The 17075-nt window shown below is 37.5% G+C and overlaps 1 protein-coding gene across 1 annotated transcript in view; it reads right to left on the bottom strand.

Annotated features, from left to right (window-relative positions):
* The window catches only part of LOC149203909 (uncharacterized), a 230576-nt gene extending 215691 nt beyond the window's left edge, over positions 1–14885 (bottom strand). Inside the window, exons 1-3 of the mRNA XM_089403604.1 lie at positions 14176–14885; positions 13976–14051; positions 12316–12390 (exon numbers count right to left, since the gene is read on the bottom strand). Of these exons, the coding sequence (XP_089259730.1) occupies positions 12316–12390; positions 13976–14051; positions 14176–14205 (181 nt within the window). The 5' untranslated portion in view covers positions 14206–14885. The remainder of the gene's footprint in view (positions 1–12315; positions 12391–13975; positions 14052–14175) is intronic.
* Positions 14886–17075: the final 2190 nt, after the last annotated feature.

Here is a 17075-nt window from a genome sequence, read left to right as displayed (position 1 = left end):
CAAATCCATGTAAGGTGTTGCAATAGGGGGCAAAGCTAGAAGACTAGGAACACTAATAACTTTGAACTTGCTATGGCCACCCAAACCATAGCCCTGAAGTTATCGACCAAGCGTTACTCTTCCTAAGTAGTCAACCAAGTGTATAAAGTCCTTGCACAGATCACCCTTGTGCTTTGTGTGATACATACAGTCATTATGCTCATCATTGTCCTAAGCTACCTTATTCTTGCAATGGACTTGCGATCATTTGTTGTCTCAATTCCTCTCCTAAGGAAAAAGCAATTGTAGTAGCAGAGGACCTCGCCATAGGTATCAAAATAACTTGCCACAACCATTTCACACATAAAACATAGTAGTTGTCTTTTAGGAACTTGAAGTCCTTTCAATCAGATATGGTAAAGACTCTTTTAGCAACAGATGCACTCTTCAAAGTGGATAGTGCCAAGGTTGGGGCAAGCGGTCTGATTGAGACTCCTAGCTCTTTCAATACTAAAGATCTCGTGATCATTTTATTTCAGCTTGAAGGCAAGGAAACTTATTGCACGTATCTATGAAGAGGTACCTTAGTGGCCATTCCACTATTCACAACCAGGTGGCTCTCGCATGAGGATGACACCTAACACAGATTTCTATGGGCCTTTGGAACTTAATCATCCATTGTCTCCTAGTTATAACTTTCTCATTCACACCTTAACTCATCTACATAGGGAACCTTACTAAACTCACTACTTCAATATTCTCAACTCAATGAAATCCCCCTTCTAGAACTCCTTTTGCCCAAGTTCCTTCATTATTTCCCCCTCCAAGAATAGTTAGTACACAAATGATGGCTACTTTGAGTTTACCTAACCTTACCCTAGGGATCCTTGTATGGTACATGGGTCCTCCTCACCCTCCTACACCATAAACGCCAACTTCTCATTTGGTATTGGAACGTATTCAACCTTTGAGTTCTTCCACTCTACCTTCTACACGATCTACACAAGCCCAATCGACCCCTACCAAATCCATGTAAGGTGTTGCAATAGGGGTCAAAGCTAGAAGACTAGGAACACTAATAAATTTGATCATGTTATGGCCACCCAAACCGTAGCACCTGAAGTTATCGACCAAGCGTTACTCTTCCTAAGTAGTCAAGCAAGTGTATAAAGTCCTTGCATACAGATCACCCTTGTGCTTTGTGTGATACATACAGTCATTATGCTAATCATTGTCCTAAGCTACCTTAGTCCTGCAATGGCCTTGTGATCATTCGTTGTCTCAATTCCTCTCCTAAGGAGAAAGCAACTGTAGTAGCAGAGGACCTCACCATTCATCATCGAAGGTTTTTGGACTAAGGGCAAGCCAATCATGAAAATCGATACTCCTCCTGTTAGAATTATGAGAATACTCTGCAAATCCTTTATCTTTCAAGATCCATGGAACTGAAAATGTAAAAAAAAAAATCATTTCCATCTAATGTACATCAAAGCATCCCCTCTACACTTGATGTCTCCTTAATCTCAACGGTGTTGAGGCCTTCATCCACTAGTCTCCTCTCTTCTACTTTAGATGCACCCTCTGTGAACGACACATCTCATTCCCATGGCATTGACACTAGATTCACTTCCCCATTTGCCACCAACTCTACCACATCATCCCGTAGCATATACTCTAGTACCCCTATTTTTCATTCTGATGAAGAAATTTTTGAGTCCTTACCACTCCAAATTACCCCTAGGACAACCTCCGCCATCATTCCTACTTTTCACTTTAACAAAACAACTCCTCTAACCAATATGCTATTGAAACTATAGAGTTTCTCCCTCATGGAAAGGTTGGCCTGTTTAAGAATCCCATTCTTGTACCTAATGTGTTTGAGGGGAATTTCGCCAACATTTCACCTACCATTAAAATGGATATCTTAGTTATGCTTGGTGTTGAAGAACATATCCTTCTTGGGGAAAACTATTCTCCTAAAAATGTTGCCACTTGTAAAGCCCTTTTCCAAGAATTTTGACACATTTTTTCTTGGTCATATTCAAACATGCCGAGAGTCTTACACTCAATCCTAACATCATTGAACACCATTCTAATACATGGTCAAATGCAATTCCTATCAGTTAGAAATAATGGCCTATTCATCCCAACAAGGCCCCTACCATTAAAGTCAAGATTAATAAACTGCAGCAAGTGGGATTTTTGTACCCTATTGTATACACTTTGTGTGTCTCTAACCCAACACCCTTTATGAAGAAACAAGGCAAATTCATGTTTGTATCGACTTTTGTGATTTAAATAGGGCATGTCACAAAGATACTTACCTAACGCATTTCATCAATTAGATTATTGAGGAGTATGTTTTCCAGGAGCTCCTTTCCTTCATGGATGGATCCTTGAGATATAATCAGATCCAACTTTGACACCAAGACCAATACAAAACTGCTTTCACCAGGCTATGGGGTACCTTTGTGTATGATGTTATGCCTTTCAAGTTAAAGAATGTTGGAACCACCTTCCAACGCACCATATTGTTTCCATGACTTTGTTCACATCATTTCGGCCTATCTCAATGATCTCACTGCTCCCTCGAAGAAAACGTCACAACATTTATAAGACTTGCATACCATCTTTCTTAGATGTCACAAGTACAATATACACTTAAACACTCTTAAGTGTGTCGTCTACATGTTTATTAACCAACTATTAGGATTCATTGTTTCTAATACCAGCATCACTAGACTCTATAGAGTCTAAACTACCTCGCCTTTGCAATTTACGCCAATTGCATAGCCTACAAGGGAGAGCCAATTTCTTGTGTTGGTTCATCCCCGCCTATGCTACCAATGCTCATTGTTTTCTTCAATTGTTACAATCTAACATACCCTTTGTATGGTGGGATGATAAAGCCCAACACTCTTTTCGATATATTAAACTATAACCTCACCTCATCACCTTTAATTAGAGGTCCTAACTTCAATAAGGATTTGATCCTTTACATTTTTGCCCCACCCTTTTCCGCCAGTGAAGTGTTAAGGATGAGCTCGATGGATATGAGCACATCATCTATTATTCTAGTAAGAAGATATCTAGACCTCCCTTATCTTACACCCACAAGGAGAAATTTCCATTGGCAATTGTTTTCTTTGTTCAAAAGTTGTGTCACTACATTAAGATGAGTAAGACTAAAATAGTCACAAATCCAAATCATATGTCATATGTATTGAGCAAGTAGGTTATCAATGGAAAGTATGCCCACTTGATCATCGCCCTTCAAGAGTTTGACTTAGATTTCATCACACCCAAGAGCAAGAAAGCCCTAGCCCTTGCTGAGTTCATTTCCAACCTCCCAATCGATGCATCAGATTTGTATTTGAACAACGATATTCCAAACTCATACCGGGACATTTTAGTATATTTGCCAACCCAAAAGTTCGGTCCCCATTTGTCACGTGATGATCTATGACATATTTGCCATTTGTCTTATCATGATGAGGTGGAGCAACTTTTAAACACTTCTCATAGTGGTGCTTGTGGTGGCCATCTTTCCAAGATGGTTATTGCATAAAATATCATGTGTGCAAGATATTATTGACCTACTATATTCATAGATTGCATTAAGGCAATTAAGCACTGTATTAGCTATGAACTGTATTCCCCCAAGGCGCAGGACCCTCTAGCCCCATTGTACCCAGTCATCACTACAAGTCCTTTTTGCAAATGGCCCATTGATTTCATGGAGTATAACCCTACCTCTTTCTATGGTCATTAATAAATCATTGTGGCTGTTGATTTCTTGAAATGGATTGAAGCCATGCCAACATTCAATAACACTGTGACCAATGCAAGACATTTATTTTTCCAACCATGTCATTTGATGGTTTGATTTCTTGAAACAATTGGTTTCTAACCACGGTTGGCACTTTGAAGTTGAACCCTGGTGCAAGCTAGTTTCGCTATTAGGTTTTTAGCACCAATATTTGTCCTTGTACCACAGAGGAATGACCAAGTTGAGGCTGACAACAAAATCCTTAAAACCATGCTCCAACAGACAATGGACAAGCACAAAACTAACTGGAACAACATACACCCCCTACCTTATGGGCCCATATGACATCTGCTAAGACTATCATTGGGTACACAACATTTCATCTTGTTCATGGTGAGTAGGTAGTCTTACCAATCAAGTGTCAAATCCTCTCCCTCTGTTTAGTTGTCAAACTCCTCTCTGATACCTTGGAGCATGCCACTGAAGACCGTAAAATCGCTTTGTAAGCCATTTAAGTGGCCAATAAACACTCTAAAGCTCAATATGACCGCAAGCTCCACCATCATGCCTTTTGTGAAAGGCAAACTAGTCCTTGTGTATGACCAACCCCACAATACCTTAGGTTGAGGTAAGTTTGAAACACTATGGAAGGACCCTTACATTGTCAAACAATGTTGAGGAAAGGGGCATATCTTCTTGCAAGGCCAAAAGAGGAGCTTCACTCTAACCCTTGCAATGCATTCTACCTTAACATATTTTACCCTTGATTATTTCTTTTAGACCGCCTTCATCTTTTGTGTATAGTCTAGATAGTCTTTTGCATCCCTTTTGTAAATTTTGCATCTAATACATTGTCTTCTTGTGCCTATCCAAAGGACACTTCATCCTATTGCTATATCACTTAAGCCAATGGTGCAAGTCATTGTCCACAAATCTAGCCTCGACAACTTGGACCCACCTTACCCCCTCCCATTCCCTAGTCCACTTCAATGGCATTTGTGTTATACCTGCTACCAATAATCATGTTGAATATGATGATGTGGTCAGTTTGTTAATCGATGCCCTTGAAAATCACATCCTTCACCTTCATGTTTATCTCAATTGTCAAATTCTCACCATGCAGTAAAATCGGTGGTTAAAAAAGCAGTCCAAGTCAGCTTGACTGAGTTGACTAACCAACTTGACCTCTTGCTCGATTCAAAGGGCCAGTTCAGTACCGAACCATTCGAGTCAAAGACTTAACTCGAGAGGTTAGCTACCAAACCAACCTTACTTGGCTTGATTTGTATCTAACCTACCAATTTTAGGTACCGAACCCCACCATGGCATACTTATCATGCAAACTTCAAATGTTTTAAATTAAAAAACAAAACTCCTAAACCCTACCAAAATGTTATGATGAGATACCCCCCTTCAATTTGCTTCACACCTCTCATGGACCAAAAACAACCCCAAAAAAAGAATATTGGGGGCTCCATTGTTGAACCCCCTAGTAATGAGGGCCTAGCAAACATCCCACCCCCTAACACATACAAACAACACATGGTGCTAACCATGCAAAGAATATAACACATTCCCAATATTGGAGCCATTTGAAGCCTCATTGATTATGTATTTCGTTACTAAAATGTATCACACTGCCATTTTGATATATTAACCCTTACATGGTATATAAATGAGCAAAGTTTGCATATTTTTCCTGTAATGGTTTGAGATCTTAAAAAAAACTTTAAAATTTAGATGTTTTATTTATTTTTTGTAAACTAAGTCATTGAAACAGATTGGTCCAAGACAATTCAGTCCAAATTGACCCTCAACTAATTCCAAGTCCAAGTTGGAGCTTTAAAACATTGAGTTGAATGATGTTGCCATGTGGGTAACCCTTGTCTCTTAAAAAGGTAATTTATGAGTTAAACTTTTGGTGTGCTCATTTGAATCAACTTCATTTAGCCATGTTCACAAAAGATAAAATAATTTTGTAGATACCATTGCAAATAATAGTATAGATTGGCATTTAACACATGCATACATAAGAAGACAACGATTTGCATTCATATATAATCTAGCATGCATAATCATTTGTAAATATCATAACAAATTGACAATCCATTTGCATATCAAATGTTGCATCCATATTGCTTATGTATATATCCATAGATATATAAAAGTCAACATTTTCATCGTTTTGTATGGAATACACTACTATGGCATGTCCATAACATGTTGCTACATACATCAAAAAACTAGGGACAAAAGGCCCATCATACTACCTGTCTCCCCCATTCCCATCAAATGGAGGGTCTTGAGCCAAGGGAATTATTTCTCCCCTTGTAAGATCTCAGACAATATTGCCTACAATTGTAGTTGCTCTCAAAAAATTAGGTGCCAACTAGATGGTACCCCTTCACAATGTATTACATATACATCATCTAGCTCATTCTACCATTGCTTAGATACTCTACTCTACAATTGGTCCAATCTCTATCTCATCTCTTCCATGGTTTGTTCATAGTCTACTCTTTGCCTCAGCCCCCATGATCAATGCCTAATGGGATCCACACACATGACAGTGGGCCTACCCAACTGATCTCACTAATGTTGTCTCTAGATGTGCATATAGTAAATGATCAATAACACATTGATATATTCTACTCTATGCACATGGCCACCTCTTACCAACCAAACAGGAGATGAATACAATCATCTGCGAAGATATCTACAAGCAATATGTACATTTCATTTGGATAAACCCTCAAGGAAGGTAACGACTAAAGATGGCCTTCTACATTGATCACTTCATGACGTTGAGGGATGGACTCATTATTTGTCCACATTACATGCTTCACCATTGGATGCTTGCCCTCGGGGTTCCCTTAGGACAGTTCAAAGTTGGATCTCATCGATTACGGATTAAGACGAACCACTGGATAGACCATTCACACAAGATCTACCAATTATGTCATCTACGAGAGATCGGGCTGGAGGAGCACTTCATCTTTCGTTGCCCCATTTATTATAAGATCCCCAAGAGACTTCATTATGTTCAGGGGTATCTAGACCCTTTCCATTTTCTTCCAATACCCAAACAAGAGATGTCTAGCCCTTTACATGCAAGAGGTCCTCAAGCTTTGTAACCACACTCCCTAGTCTCCTCCTGCTCTAGATCCTCTTCAGCAGATCACCTCCTTCTTTACGGTGCTCCCATTAGCTAGGGGCACTATGAGACATGCTGATGACATCATTACTTCTAATTTCATCTCAAAATCCTAATCTCCAGGTCCCCAAGAGATGAAACACTAGCCCTAGTATTCAAAATGCTCCAAGAAACCATAGCAACTCCAAGACAAGAGAGATAAAGTATAAAAAAAGAATCGAGAGAGACACACACAAATTTGATCCTCCTAGTCACATCTCTAACAAAAGATGAACAAAATTAACAAAGTATACAAAGACCATCATCTCCAATGTCTTCTTCACAAGAGAAAATGTTAATTTTAAAGCTAGATAATTATTTGTTGTAGATAATTGCATTTTTTAACTTTTACATCATTTTTCACATTATGTTCACCCCATATCATCATAAGCAATTATATAGAGAGAACATCAAAAATGTAGCGAAATATAAGGAGCATTAGAAGAAAAGCATACACAACAAAGACACCAGGATTTAGGACAAAGACCAAGGCAAAGCCCCACAAGGCAGAAAACCCAAAAATCAATTCTTCTTCTTAGATATTCATCAAATGTTCAACTGAGATACAAAGTACAATAATAATGAGACACAAGTTTATCAAATGCATTAGGCCATCTAGGGCCAACCCTGGATCATACAAGATCTTCATAAGATGGCAGCAGACAAGTCTATCAAGGAGGCAATCATAAGCATATATCACAGTCTCATGTAGCATACAAGTGACTGGCATAGGAGCACATGTCACTGATATGTATCATGGTCATTTCATTGTCAAGTGATATTGTCATTACAATTATAAGGACACTGCCATACATCACTATTATAAGAACGCAACCATTCATCACTCTCATATGGACACTACCATACATCGTTGTCATACTGCCATATATCACTGAGGAAAGGAACATTGTCATATATCACCGAGGATAAGAACATTATCATACATTATTGAGAATTATAACTCTGCCATACATTACTGAAGATAAGGAACATTGCCATACATCTCTGCCATAAGCTCGTTGTCATACTTTATTGTTATCGAGACATTGCCATACATCATTGTTATAGAGACATTGCCATACATTACTGCCATATGCTCACTGCCATGCATCATTTACCATCCATCAGCACAGAAGACGCAATTACATACCTTTTAGGATGACCAACCTGCAGCCCTAGATCACCAAAGTTCTAAACTCAACTCTAAGGAATTCGGCCCTCTGATTAGGGCTCCTGAAATGCTACACATCTTCTCTCAATGCGGACTCAAAACCTCCAATCACTGCATTGATCAATAATGTTGTTTTAGCCCCTATTTACTAATCTGCTCCACATTAATACAACCTTATTTATGCACCTAAGTAGGGCTCGGCCCTCCTAAGGCTTACACAAAAACTTCAGCCCTGGTTAGGGCACTAATACAACCCTAATCTCGACACCTAATCCTCCTCAAGCAACAGTGTTGGTCCCTCAAACTATGCGGCCATACTCCAACATTAACCTAGACATTTCGGCCCTCCAAAATAGTGACTATATAGTCGCCCAATTGTGTGATAATTGCTCCAATATTTGCACACTCATAGAAAAGACTTCAGCCCTTTTTGGGGCTCTACTTCTTGCCCAAAACATAGGTCACAGCCCTCACAAAACCCTACAGCCTAATCACATACCTATCACACACATAGAACAAGACTTATGCCCAAAACATCTTCGCTCAAGACTCCATGAATCAATCTACCAAAACCAAAAACAAAACATAACCAAGAAACTCGTCTTTTCCTCCTAGCTCGACTTCCCTTGTGGCTACCTCAGATAGTTCTTTTCTTTTTGAATGAATGCTCATGATGATGATGAATTTGATTTGCCCAAACATGTATTTATACGCTTCTATATGGTCTGAATGGGTGCCTCCATTTGTGGAGTCGACCTGAACTTGTGCCATAATTATTATTTGTCATATATCAATTTGAGTATTAGCCCAACAAGGTGACAAGCTGACTTGATGAAGACCCATATATGATTTATCCCTTTGCTTGGAAAAGAGGCCAACTTGATGATCGCTTGCCCAACATTAATTAATAAATCAATAATAAGTTTCTTCTATCCAATTTATATTCTCACTTGGGGCAAGATGATTTCTCCTTTGGGACGTTAGGCATCTCTTTGGGGCAATTGGCTTTCTCTTAGGGAAATTCATCCCGAAGAGGCCCAAATTTCAATAGGAAACTCTAGTATCTCAGAAGAGCAAGATCCCAACAAAGAAATCCTCTTTTCCTTTCATAATTTCTCTGAAGGTTTCCTCATGAAACCTAGCTTCTCACTCCAAGAAGACACTCACAGAGTGAAGAGTACAATGATGATGATAAATGAAAGGACTCTCTCCTTCAATATTATATATGAGAGGAGGGAGAAAAACAATACTTATGTGGGCCTATGCCCTTACAAGCAAGCCACAAAAACAATGTAGGTTCACACATGTGGAGTGCTACACTTCAAAGGTACATGTCAAGCTCCAAGGTTATCTCATCCACAAGAAAGAATTCAAATGCAAAGGCATGCCAAAAGATGTGTCCAACACTCATCCTACAAGCCTCTAATGACTCCAACTAACAACTTAAGCCATGAAATCCATTGGGTCCATTCCCCCTGCATGAACACCATCACAACCTAGGTGTCCCCAAGTCAATTCCAAGTCTCCATGCAAGCATCCAAGCTACAACATGTTGCATATGGCTTAATGCCCTCCTCCTAAATGCCAAACACTCCTCCAATGCTAGGTGTTCTCCAAGAAAACAACCATCTCCATACGGCCAGCATGTAGAACATCACCAAACTATCTGAAGATTTCCAACATCCTATAGAAGAATATCATGCAAACACCCAACTGAGGTTGAGCAACAACTACGTCATCTCCAATGTGCAATACATCACAAACCATCTCCCATGTTCAAATCCATCATAGGCTTTCAAGGGGTTGATGATCGACCATGTACCCCACATTTCATGAAGCACCCACAAACATGGTGTAAACCAATGTTGCATGACTCGTACTCGTATAAGACTCGTCACGGTATTGACTCGTCGACTCGTATAAGACTCGGGAACGTCCCGTATAAGACTCATCAAAATACAAAAAAAAAACATTAAAATATGGTAAATTTTGAGCACAAAAAAAGAAACTGATGACAATTCCAATCCTTATAAGTTATAAAAACCACAATATATGCAATAATTCATAGCATCAGCTCATATCTATAAAAGTACAACATAACATATTCGATTTTTGTAAGCAAAACATTTATATACTGAATAAGAAAAGGACTCATGATTCCATAATTAAAATAAAAAATGTCAGCAAGTTCAAAATTCAAATACATGTCATAAATGATAAATGATTATCTCATACCAATCTTTCCAGCATTTAGGATCACTGGCCATCTAAAAACCAGCAAACAAATCCATGTGAAAAGTGCCCAAAATACTTTTGGAACACTCAAAATTGTTAGTATACAAAATCCAAAAACACCAAGTGAAATGATAGAATGAAAGATATCAATTTCTACACTATGCAACTAAGGAAAAGCCAAAGTAACTTAACTTTTTCATAGCTGATTTTATTGCTATTAGGACAACAGTTAATTTAACCTTCAAATACTAGATTTAGCAATGAAAATCAAACCACGAGATATTGAAGAGAAATTTAAGTGCAAGAAAAGAAGGAAATATCTTGGAGAAATCTTCGAAGGATTGGAGGTGAAACTTGGTGCAAGGTGGGAATGAGTTTTTTTTGTATATGAAGATGGGTACTCCAACCGAGGAGGATCCGAAGTCTTCAAATTTTGAGGCACCTGCTATTCCTTAAGATCTTTGCTAAGAAAAATTATTAGTAGATAGGTGCCCCCTACACATGAAACCTTGAAAATAAGTCAGCCAACCGAGATGAACATATAATTTAGGATTTCTAAGTATAAGAAAAAGAAATAGACTAATCAAATAACCAAATTTGAAGAGTCTATTCTCATGGGTGGCAACACCCCTTCAAAGGCCTCTTACAACAATAACAAAACATTTTTTCCCTCCAATTGCCTATTGACGGTCAACGAGTCTTATAAGGGTCCGATGCGGGTCTTATGGCAAACCCACAGGTCTTATACAGGTAGACGAATTTAATAAAATATCCGTTGAGTCCGGGTCTTAAGCACGGGTTCTATGCGAGTGACCCAGCTCGCTATAGAACCCTCCAAGACCCGCGGGTACTCGCAGGTTTTATACGGGTGGTGCTTCACTGGTGTAAACACTTTCGTAGTAACCCCAAAAGCTAACAATGTGATCACATGGTGATCTTACAAATGAAATTTGTATATGTATTTATACACAACTCAAAAGGGGGTGTCATCCTCAAGTGGGTTTATGGGCCCACTATGACTAGCCTACTAGGTTAGCCTTAACCACCTATAAATATGATAATGGAGTTGACTAGGTCACCTTTAAGCCAACCCTAGGAATACATTACAAGATAAGGTCAATTGTCGCCACAAGTGAAGCTTACACCATTCTCAACAAATCATAACCTCTTTGGTATCATCCGTAACTACACCAATACTAAACTGTGCACTCCTTTTGTTTGCATCATTTTGATCTCTTAGCTACATAATTTTCATTTTATGCGATTCATAAATTTGCTTATAATATGTCAATTATATTTCATTCTCACAATTATGCACCCCAACCCCAAGGCCATAGCATTGACAGTGATGTGCTTATCCATCCCATTTTCTGCATTTTGCCAAACAAAACCTTGTGCTTTCTTGTCAAGTAGTCACTTTCAAATCAATAACAACTCCACAAATTAGCAAGGAAATTGGCATCAACTAGCTTTCTAAGGCTATTTCCCATTAGCTGCCTTCAAATCATCCACTGCACATACCAAAAAACAATTAGTTCATTCCTACAGTATTGTGCATTATCAGATTTTGAATTAATTTGCAATAAATGCAAAGATTTGAAATTGTTAAGCGCTGGCTAGAGTATGCATCAGAACATGGGTAAAGGCCTAGTAAAGCTTATGTGGATTCATACATCAATGCAGGTATGGAATCGAGAAAATAGAAGTGGTAAATCAAGTATAAACTAAAAAAATGCAAGCTAAATGTTTAAATTAGTGTTTACATTTATGTTTTTCTTTTAATGTTGCTTGATATTTGCCGGTCTACAGAACCTCTTTTCTTAAACTCAAAATTGAGAGTCGAATTTAAATTATTTAATGAGAATTGAAGCAAAATTTGATTAAAAATGTGAAGTTCTTAAGATTTGTTTCTGATTAAATAAGAGTTGGTATTTAGATGTCACACAAAATACATAAGATTACACTCACTTGAGTTCTCATCTGGCTCACTTCTTCTGTTGTCTTCTTGCACATCTTCGCCTTCCACATCAGCATCTGGAAGATCTGCATCCACAAGATGTTGGCTAAACTCTGACAGACTAGTTTACGCTTCTTTGAATTAAATAAGAAGAATAACATAAACAAAATAGCTTTAACAAACAGGCTTTCGCATAGAGTTCCTTCTAACTACTAGGATTTAAGCAATATTAAATATCTTTAACCTTTACATAGAATGAAAAAAAATAGGAGAAACATGATGATCCAGGGGCATCACTATGAAGTCAATTGTTAGCCTCTAGAAGGTGAAACAAACTCTTACTAAAGGGAGTGGGTTCCCTTAATTTAGATTTAGGACATAAAATTAGTTTGAAAAAGAGATTTGTTTCCCCAAAATCTGGATGTAAACACGGTTTTAGTTATATAGTTAGATTTGAGTTGATTCGATCCATCCTTGGTGGATATTGATCGATCAATTTTGTTTGGTATTGAAAAATGTAATCGAGGAAGAGTAGAGATAGTTTCGTACAGGAATGAAGTGTTCTGGGCATGGTGAATAAAAAAAATTATGTTTTTATGATGTCTGGTTCATGATTTTCTTTCCAGAATTCTGAGCTCGGTGGTTCGATTCTGTAATTCATTCCCAAGTAAATCCCGTAGATCAGAACATGTAATTCATCACTCTGTGTTTGATATTGGATTATTAAAGTTTCAGAATTCAGTGTTTATGCTTAGCTGTGAAATTGATGTTGTTGTGTGCAATTGTTTAATATCTGACATTTATTACAGATTCTCATAGGGTAAAGTATCAAACATTCATGATTTGCCTCCAGATGCACTCCCTCTTCAGCGAACTGTTTGACTTGGATAGTACTGAGCATACAAGACTTAATGCATCATGATGAGGTAAGAGATAAAATTTGTTTGGGAGACAGAGACTATGGGTATTTAAAACCCTTCAACAAATTACGCAAAGTAATGGTGCATGTTGACTGCCTGCGGTGCCAAAAGAGCATTCAATGTTTGGTCACACTCGCAGGAATCAGAGTTTGGTCATACACAGAATGGGAGCTTATCAGAGAAGCCACAAATTTGATGCCTGCAAGAGCACAGTCCGAATGTGTTTCTAGTTTGATGTGAATCGCTTAACCGCGCCAATTTGTGGATTGTGTTAGGTTCAGATTTAAAACCAAACCAAACTCGTTTGTAACATAAAGAGATCCATACCACAGATTACGAGCTGTAGGTTCATGAGCGTATGAGAATTGGAATGTTCTTCCTATCACCTGCACAAATTTTGGTATCAGAGCGGGAATCAGTGCCTATAGGAAGACATTATGGTTCATGTTGACTGCCTGCGGTGCCAAAAGAGCATTCAATGTTTAGTCACACTCGCAGGACTCAGAGTTTGGTCATACACAGAACTCAGAGTTTGGTCATACACAGAACTGGGAGCTTAGCAGAGAAGCGCAGACCTGGAACGAGGTTCCACAGAGCAAATACCCTGATGGAAGCCACAAATTTGATGCCTGCAAGAGCAGAGTCTGATCGTGTTTCTAGTTTGTTGTGAATCGCTTCTTTAGACTAGGCCAACTTAAAATATCCCCCGCGCTAGTTGCCACGGAAGTGAAGCAAATAAATAAAATCTCACCTTCCTCATCTATGGAAATTTCATCAATCACATCATCCTCGTCGATGAACTCTGATTCGCTCTCGTCCTCGTTAGTCTGCCACGAAAACGCTTCAATTAGTTATATTTATCCACTGTCATCCACTCAGAACCTGGGTTTCAATCAACAAAGCAGCAAATATATTCAGAATGGAAAAATGAAATGAGGGACCGTTATATACCTGATGTGCCCCCTTATCCATTCCGACCATACATTCAATGGCCCTTTCCAGGAAAAATAGAAATCGGAGTACTCTGCTTCTAGCTTTGATGCTTCTTCCGTAACTACTTATGCTTCTAGTTTGACTGCCAGTGCTACTTCCACTGCTTGTGGTGGCTATAGGTAAGGATTTCGCTATCCTCTCGCTCTCAACCTACATATGTATATGCTACTACCCCGGTCCGCAGGTTCTCGACAGAATAGCAAATGTCATATATTTATCAGTGTACGGAGCTGACGAAGTGCTATATAACTAATCCTGCTCACAGGAGAGGTACGCATGCAAACTTCAGCGGCAATAGTCCACTTGCACTTGCTACACCAAAACCCTTTACGCTAGGCCAGCCCTGCTTTCAATTCCATCGTGAACCCTCATACATATATTAACAAAGTCTAGGATATGTGAAGAAAATAATTTATAATAAAATGGGAATTTCCCTTAATAATGTTTACAAACAAAGAGGAAGTAGTCTACAACGAGCATAGGGCCCTATCTCCAAAGTAAAAAACCTAGCATACAATACAACTAAATATGAATAAGTCAGAAGGTCGTCGTGGCACGAAAGACCTGAGAGAGAGATAACAGGTTTAACAAGCACCTATTGCCATTTAAGGGAAGAGAAAATGAGGGAATAGAAACCCTAGACATTGATCCAACAAGTATTCATTCGAAAAATATTGTCTTCATTGAAGCATGGCTGCGAGAAATCTTAGCAGAGTTAATAATTGATCTCTAAAAGTATTCATCAAAGGAAATGAAATTAAGAACTAAGGGTCCAAATAATTATACCAGTGAATATAAAACAGAGTTGCCGTATCCATGCAAGAAAAAGGAGTATTTAGTCCTCATAAACTAGCCACATGAAGAAATAAAGTAAAACCCTTTAAAATGACAGCATTTGGGTTAGTGTTCTGGTAAATTTACCATGAGGAAACTTGCCAAGATAAACCCTCCTCGAATGGCTGAAATTGAACCGAAAAAGCTATAAAAGTTTGATGTCGTAACTAGAAGACCTTCAACGCATAGTTATGACACATGCAAAAAACAATAGAGAATTGGTTAAAGTGTAACTTGAGGACGACCTTAGTTTAAATTAAACTCCAAATTGAATTCAAAAGAGGACAAAAAAAAAATTCTGAGAAAAAAATTACCAAGAAGTCAAACTAGTTGCTTGCCAAAAATCGTGCATGTGACTGCATTTAGCACTGGATAGTTTATCCAAGTGAAGCCAAGCTCCAACCAAAATTTGATTCGTAAGTCCCTCAGATCAGTGAAGGATCCTATCGACTCCAAGGACATGAAAGTGGTTTATATTATTCCTTGTTCATGTGGGACCCCCTATATTGGTGACACTGGTCGGTCCATTAATAAAAGGATTAGTGAGCATGCAGATGACCTTAAGCATATGAGAACCAAGTCTTCTGCTTTAGCAAAGCATGTGGAGAAAACCAATCATCATGGCTGCATCGAGGAAGCTGGTCTTATTGCTAGAGTGTCACAATTCCATCACCGGAAATTTAGGGAAGCCCTTGAGATTGAAAAAATGCCGAACAATCTCAATAGAGAGGATGGCTGGAAGATTAGTAGTTGTTGGGTCCAGCCCTCTCCTCCTAGTCGTTTTCTTCCTTTCTTCCCCTCCCTTGGTTTAGCCTGATCCGGTTGTTTTTAGTTTGTTTTTCTCTTGTTGTGATCGATATAGATGGAGTTATTGTAATAGCACTTTATTTTTGCTATTGTTTTATTCTAATAACTATTCTTGAAGCTAATTTAGGATAATACACCAATTTTTTACCCTTAAATAAAATATTAATTAATTTTTAAATATTATAATATTTTTTCTAACCCTTGAATTTTCTAGTAATTAAAAAACTTTTTAATTATTAATTTAAAATTAATTTATTTTATAATTAATGTATTTTAATATATATTTATAAATATATGTCCCTTTAACTTATAATTTGATTAAAATATAATTAACTATTTTTAAATTACTCTATTTTTAAATTTTATAGCTAACTAATATTTTTATATATTATAACTTTATAACTAACATTTCAGATTAATTTATTTTTTGATTTACTTAAAATTAATTTAATTTATAATTTATTTATTTTAATATATATTAATTTAAAATTAGTTTAAATTAATTTATTTTAATAAGGAATTTAGACTTCTGTGATCCATAACATTGTTTAGATAATCTTCGGCAAAATCACATAATCAATCTTTTGTCGACCCGTTTCGAACCAACCAGTGTGGTTCATCGTCAGGACAAGTTGAAGACCAATCTGACTAAGCTGGCTTAAATAGAGTGTGCAGAGATCCCAACGGCTATAATGCCAACAGCTAATTTTAATATATAAACATATGTCCCCTTAACTTATATTCTGATTAAAACATAATTAACTATTTATAGATTACTCTATTTTTGACTTTTATAACTAACTAATATTTATATAATAACTTTGATAACTAACAATTTTAGATTAATTTATTTTATGATTTACTTATTCAAGTTTACTTATTCTAATAGAGATCTATAATTATAAAATGATCCATTTACGTATTTTAAGAATATAAATAATTGAATTAGCTTATTTAATTAAATAAGTTTTATCAAAGTCAAACTAGCTGTTTCCCGATCAAATCTAGCCGTTACCTTGTCTAGAAACTTATTCGTTGGATGCTCTGCCCTATCTATTTAATATGCAAAGCGAGATCTGTTCATTCAACTTGTCCTGACATGAACCACACTGGTTGGTTCGAAACGCGTCGACAAAAGTATCTCTATGTAATTTTCGCCGGAAGAATCTTCTCAACTTGATAATATTTCCTTTAAAAAGGAGGTGAAATCCCCTTGG

This window comes from Pinus tabuliformis, chromosome 2_1 (genome assembly GCF_031772625.1).
Source record: "Pinus tabuliformis cultivar Carrire ecotype Pingquan chromosome 2_1, CPIR1, whole genome shotgun sequence".
Taxonomy (NCBI): Eukaryota; Viridiplantae; Streptophyta; class Pinopsida; order Pinales; family Pinaceae; genus Pinus; species Pinus tabuliformis.
This window is presented reverse-complemented; position numbering and strand designations above follow the sequence as displayed.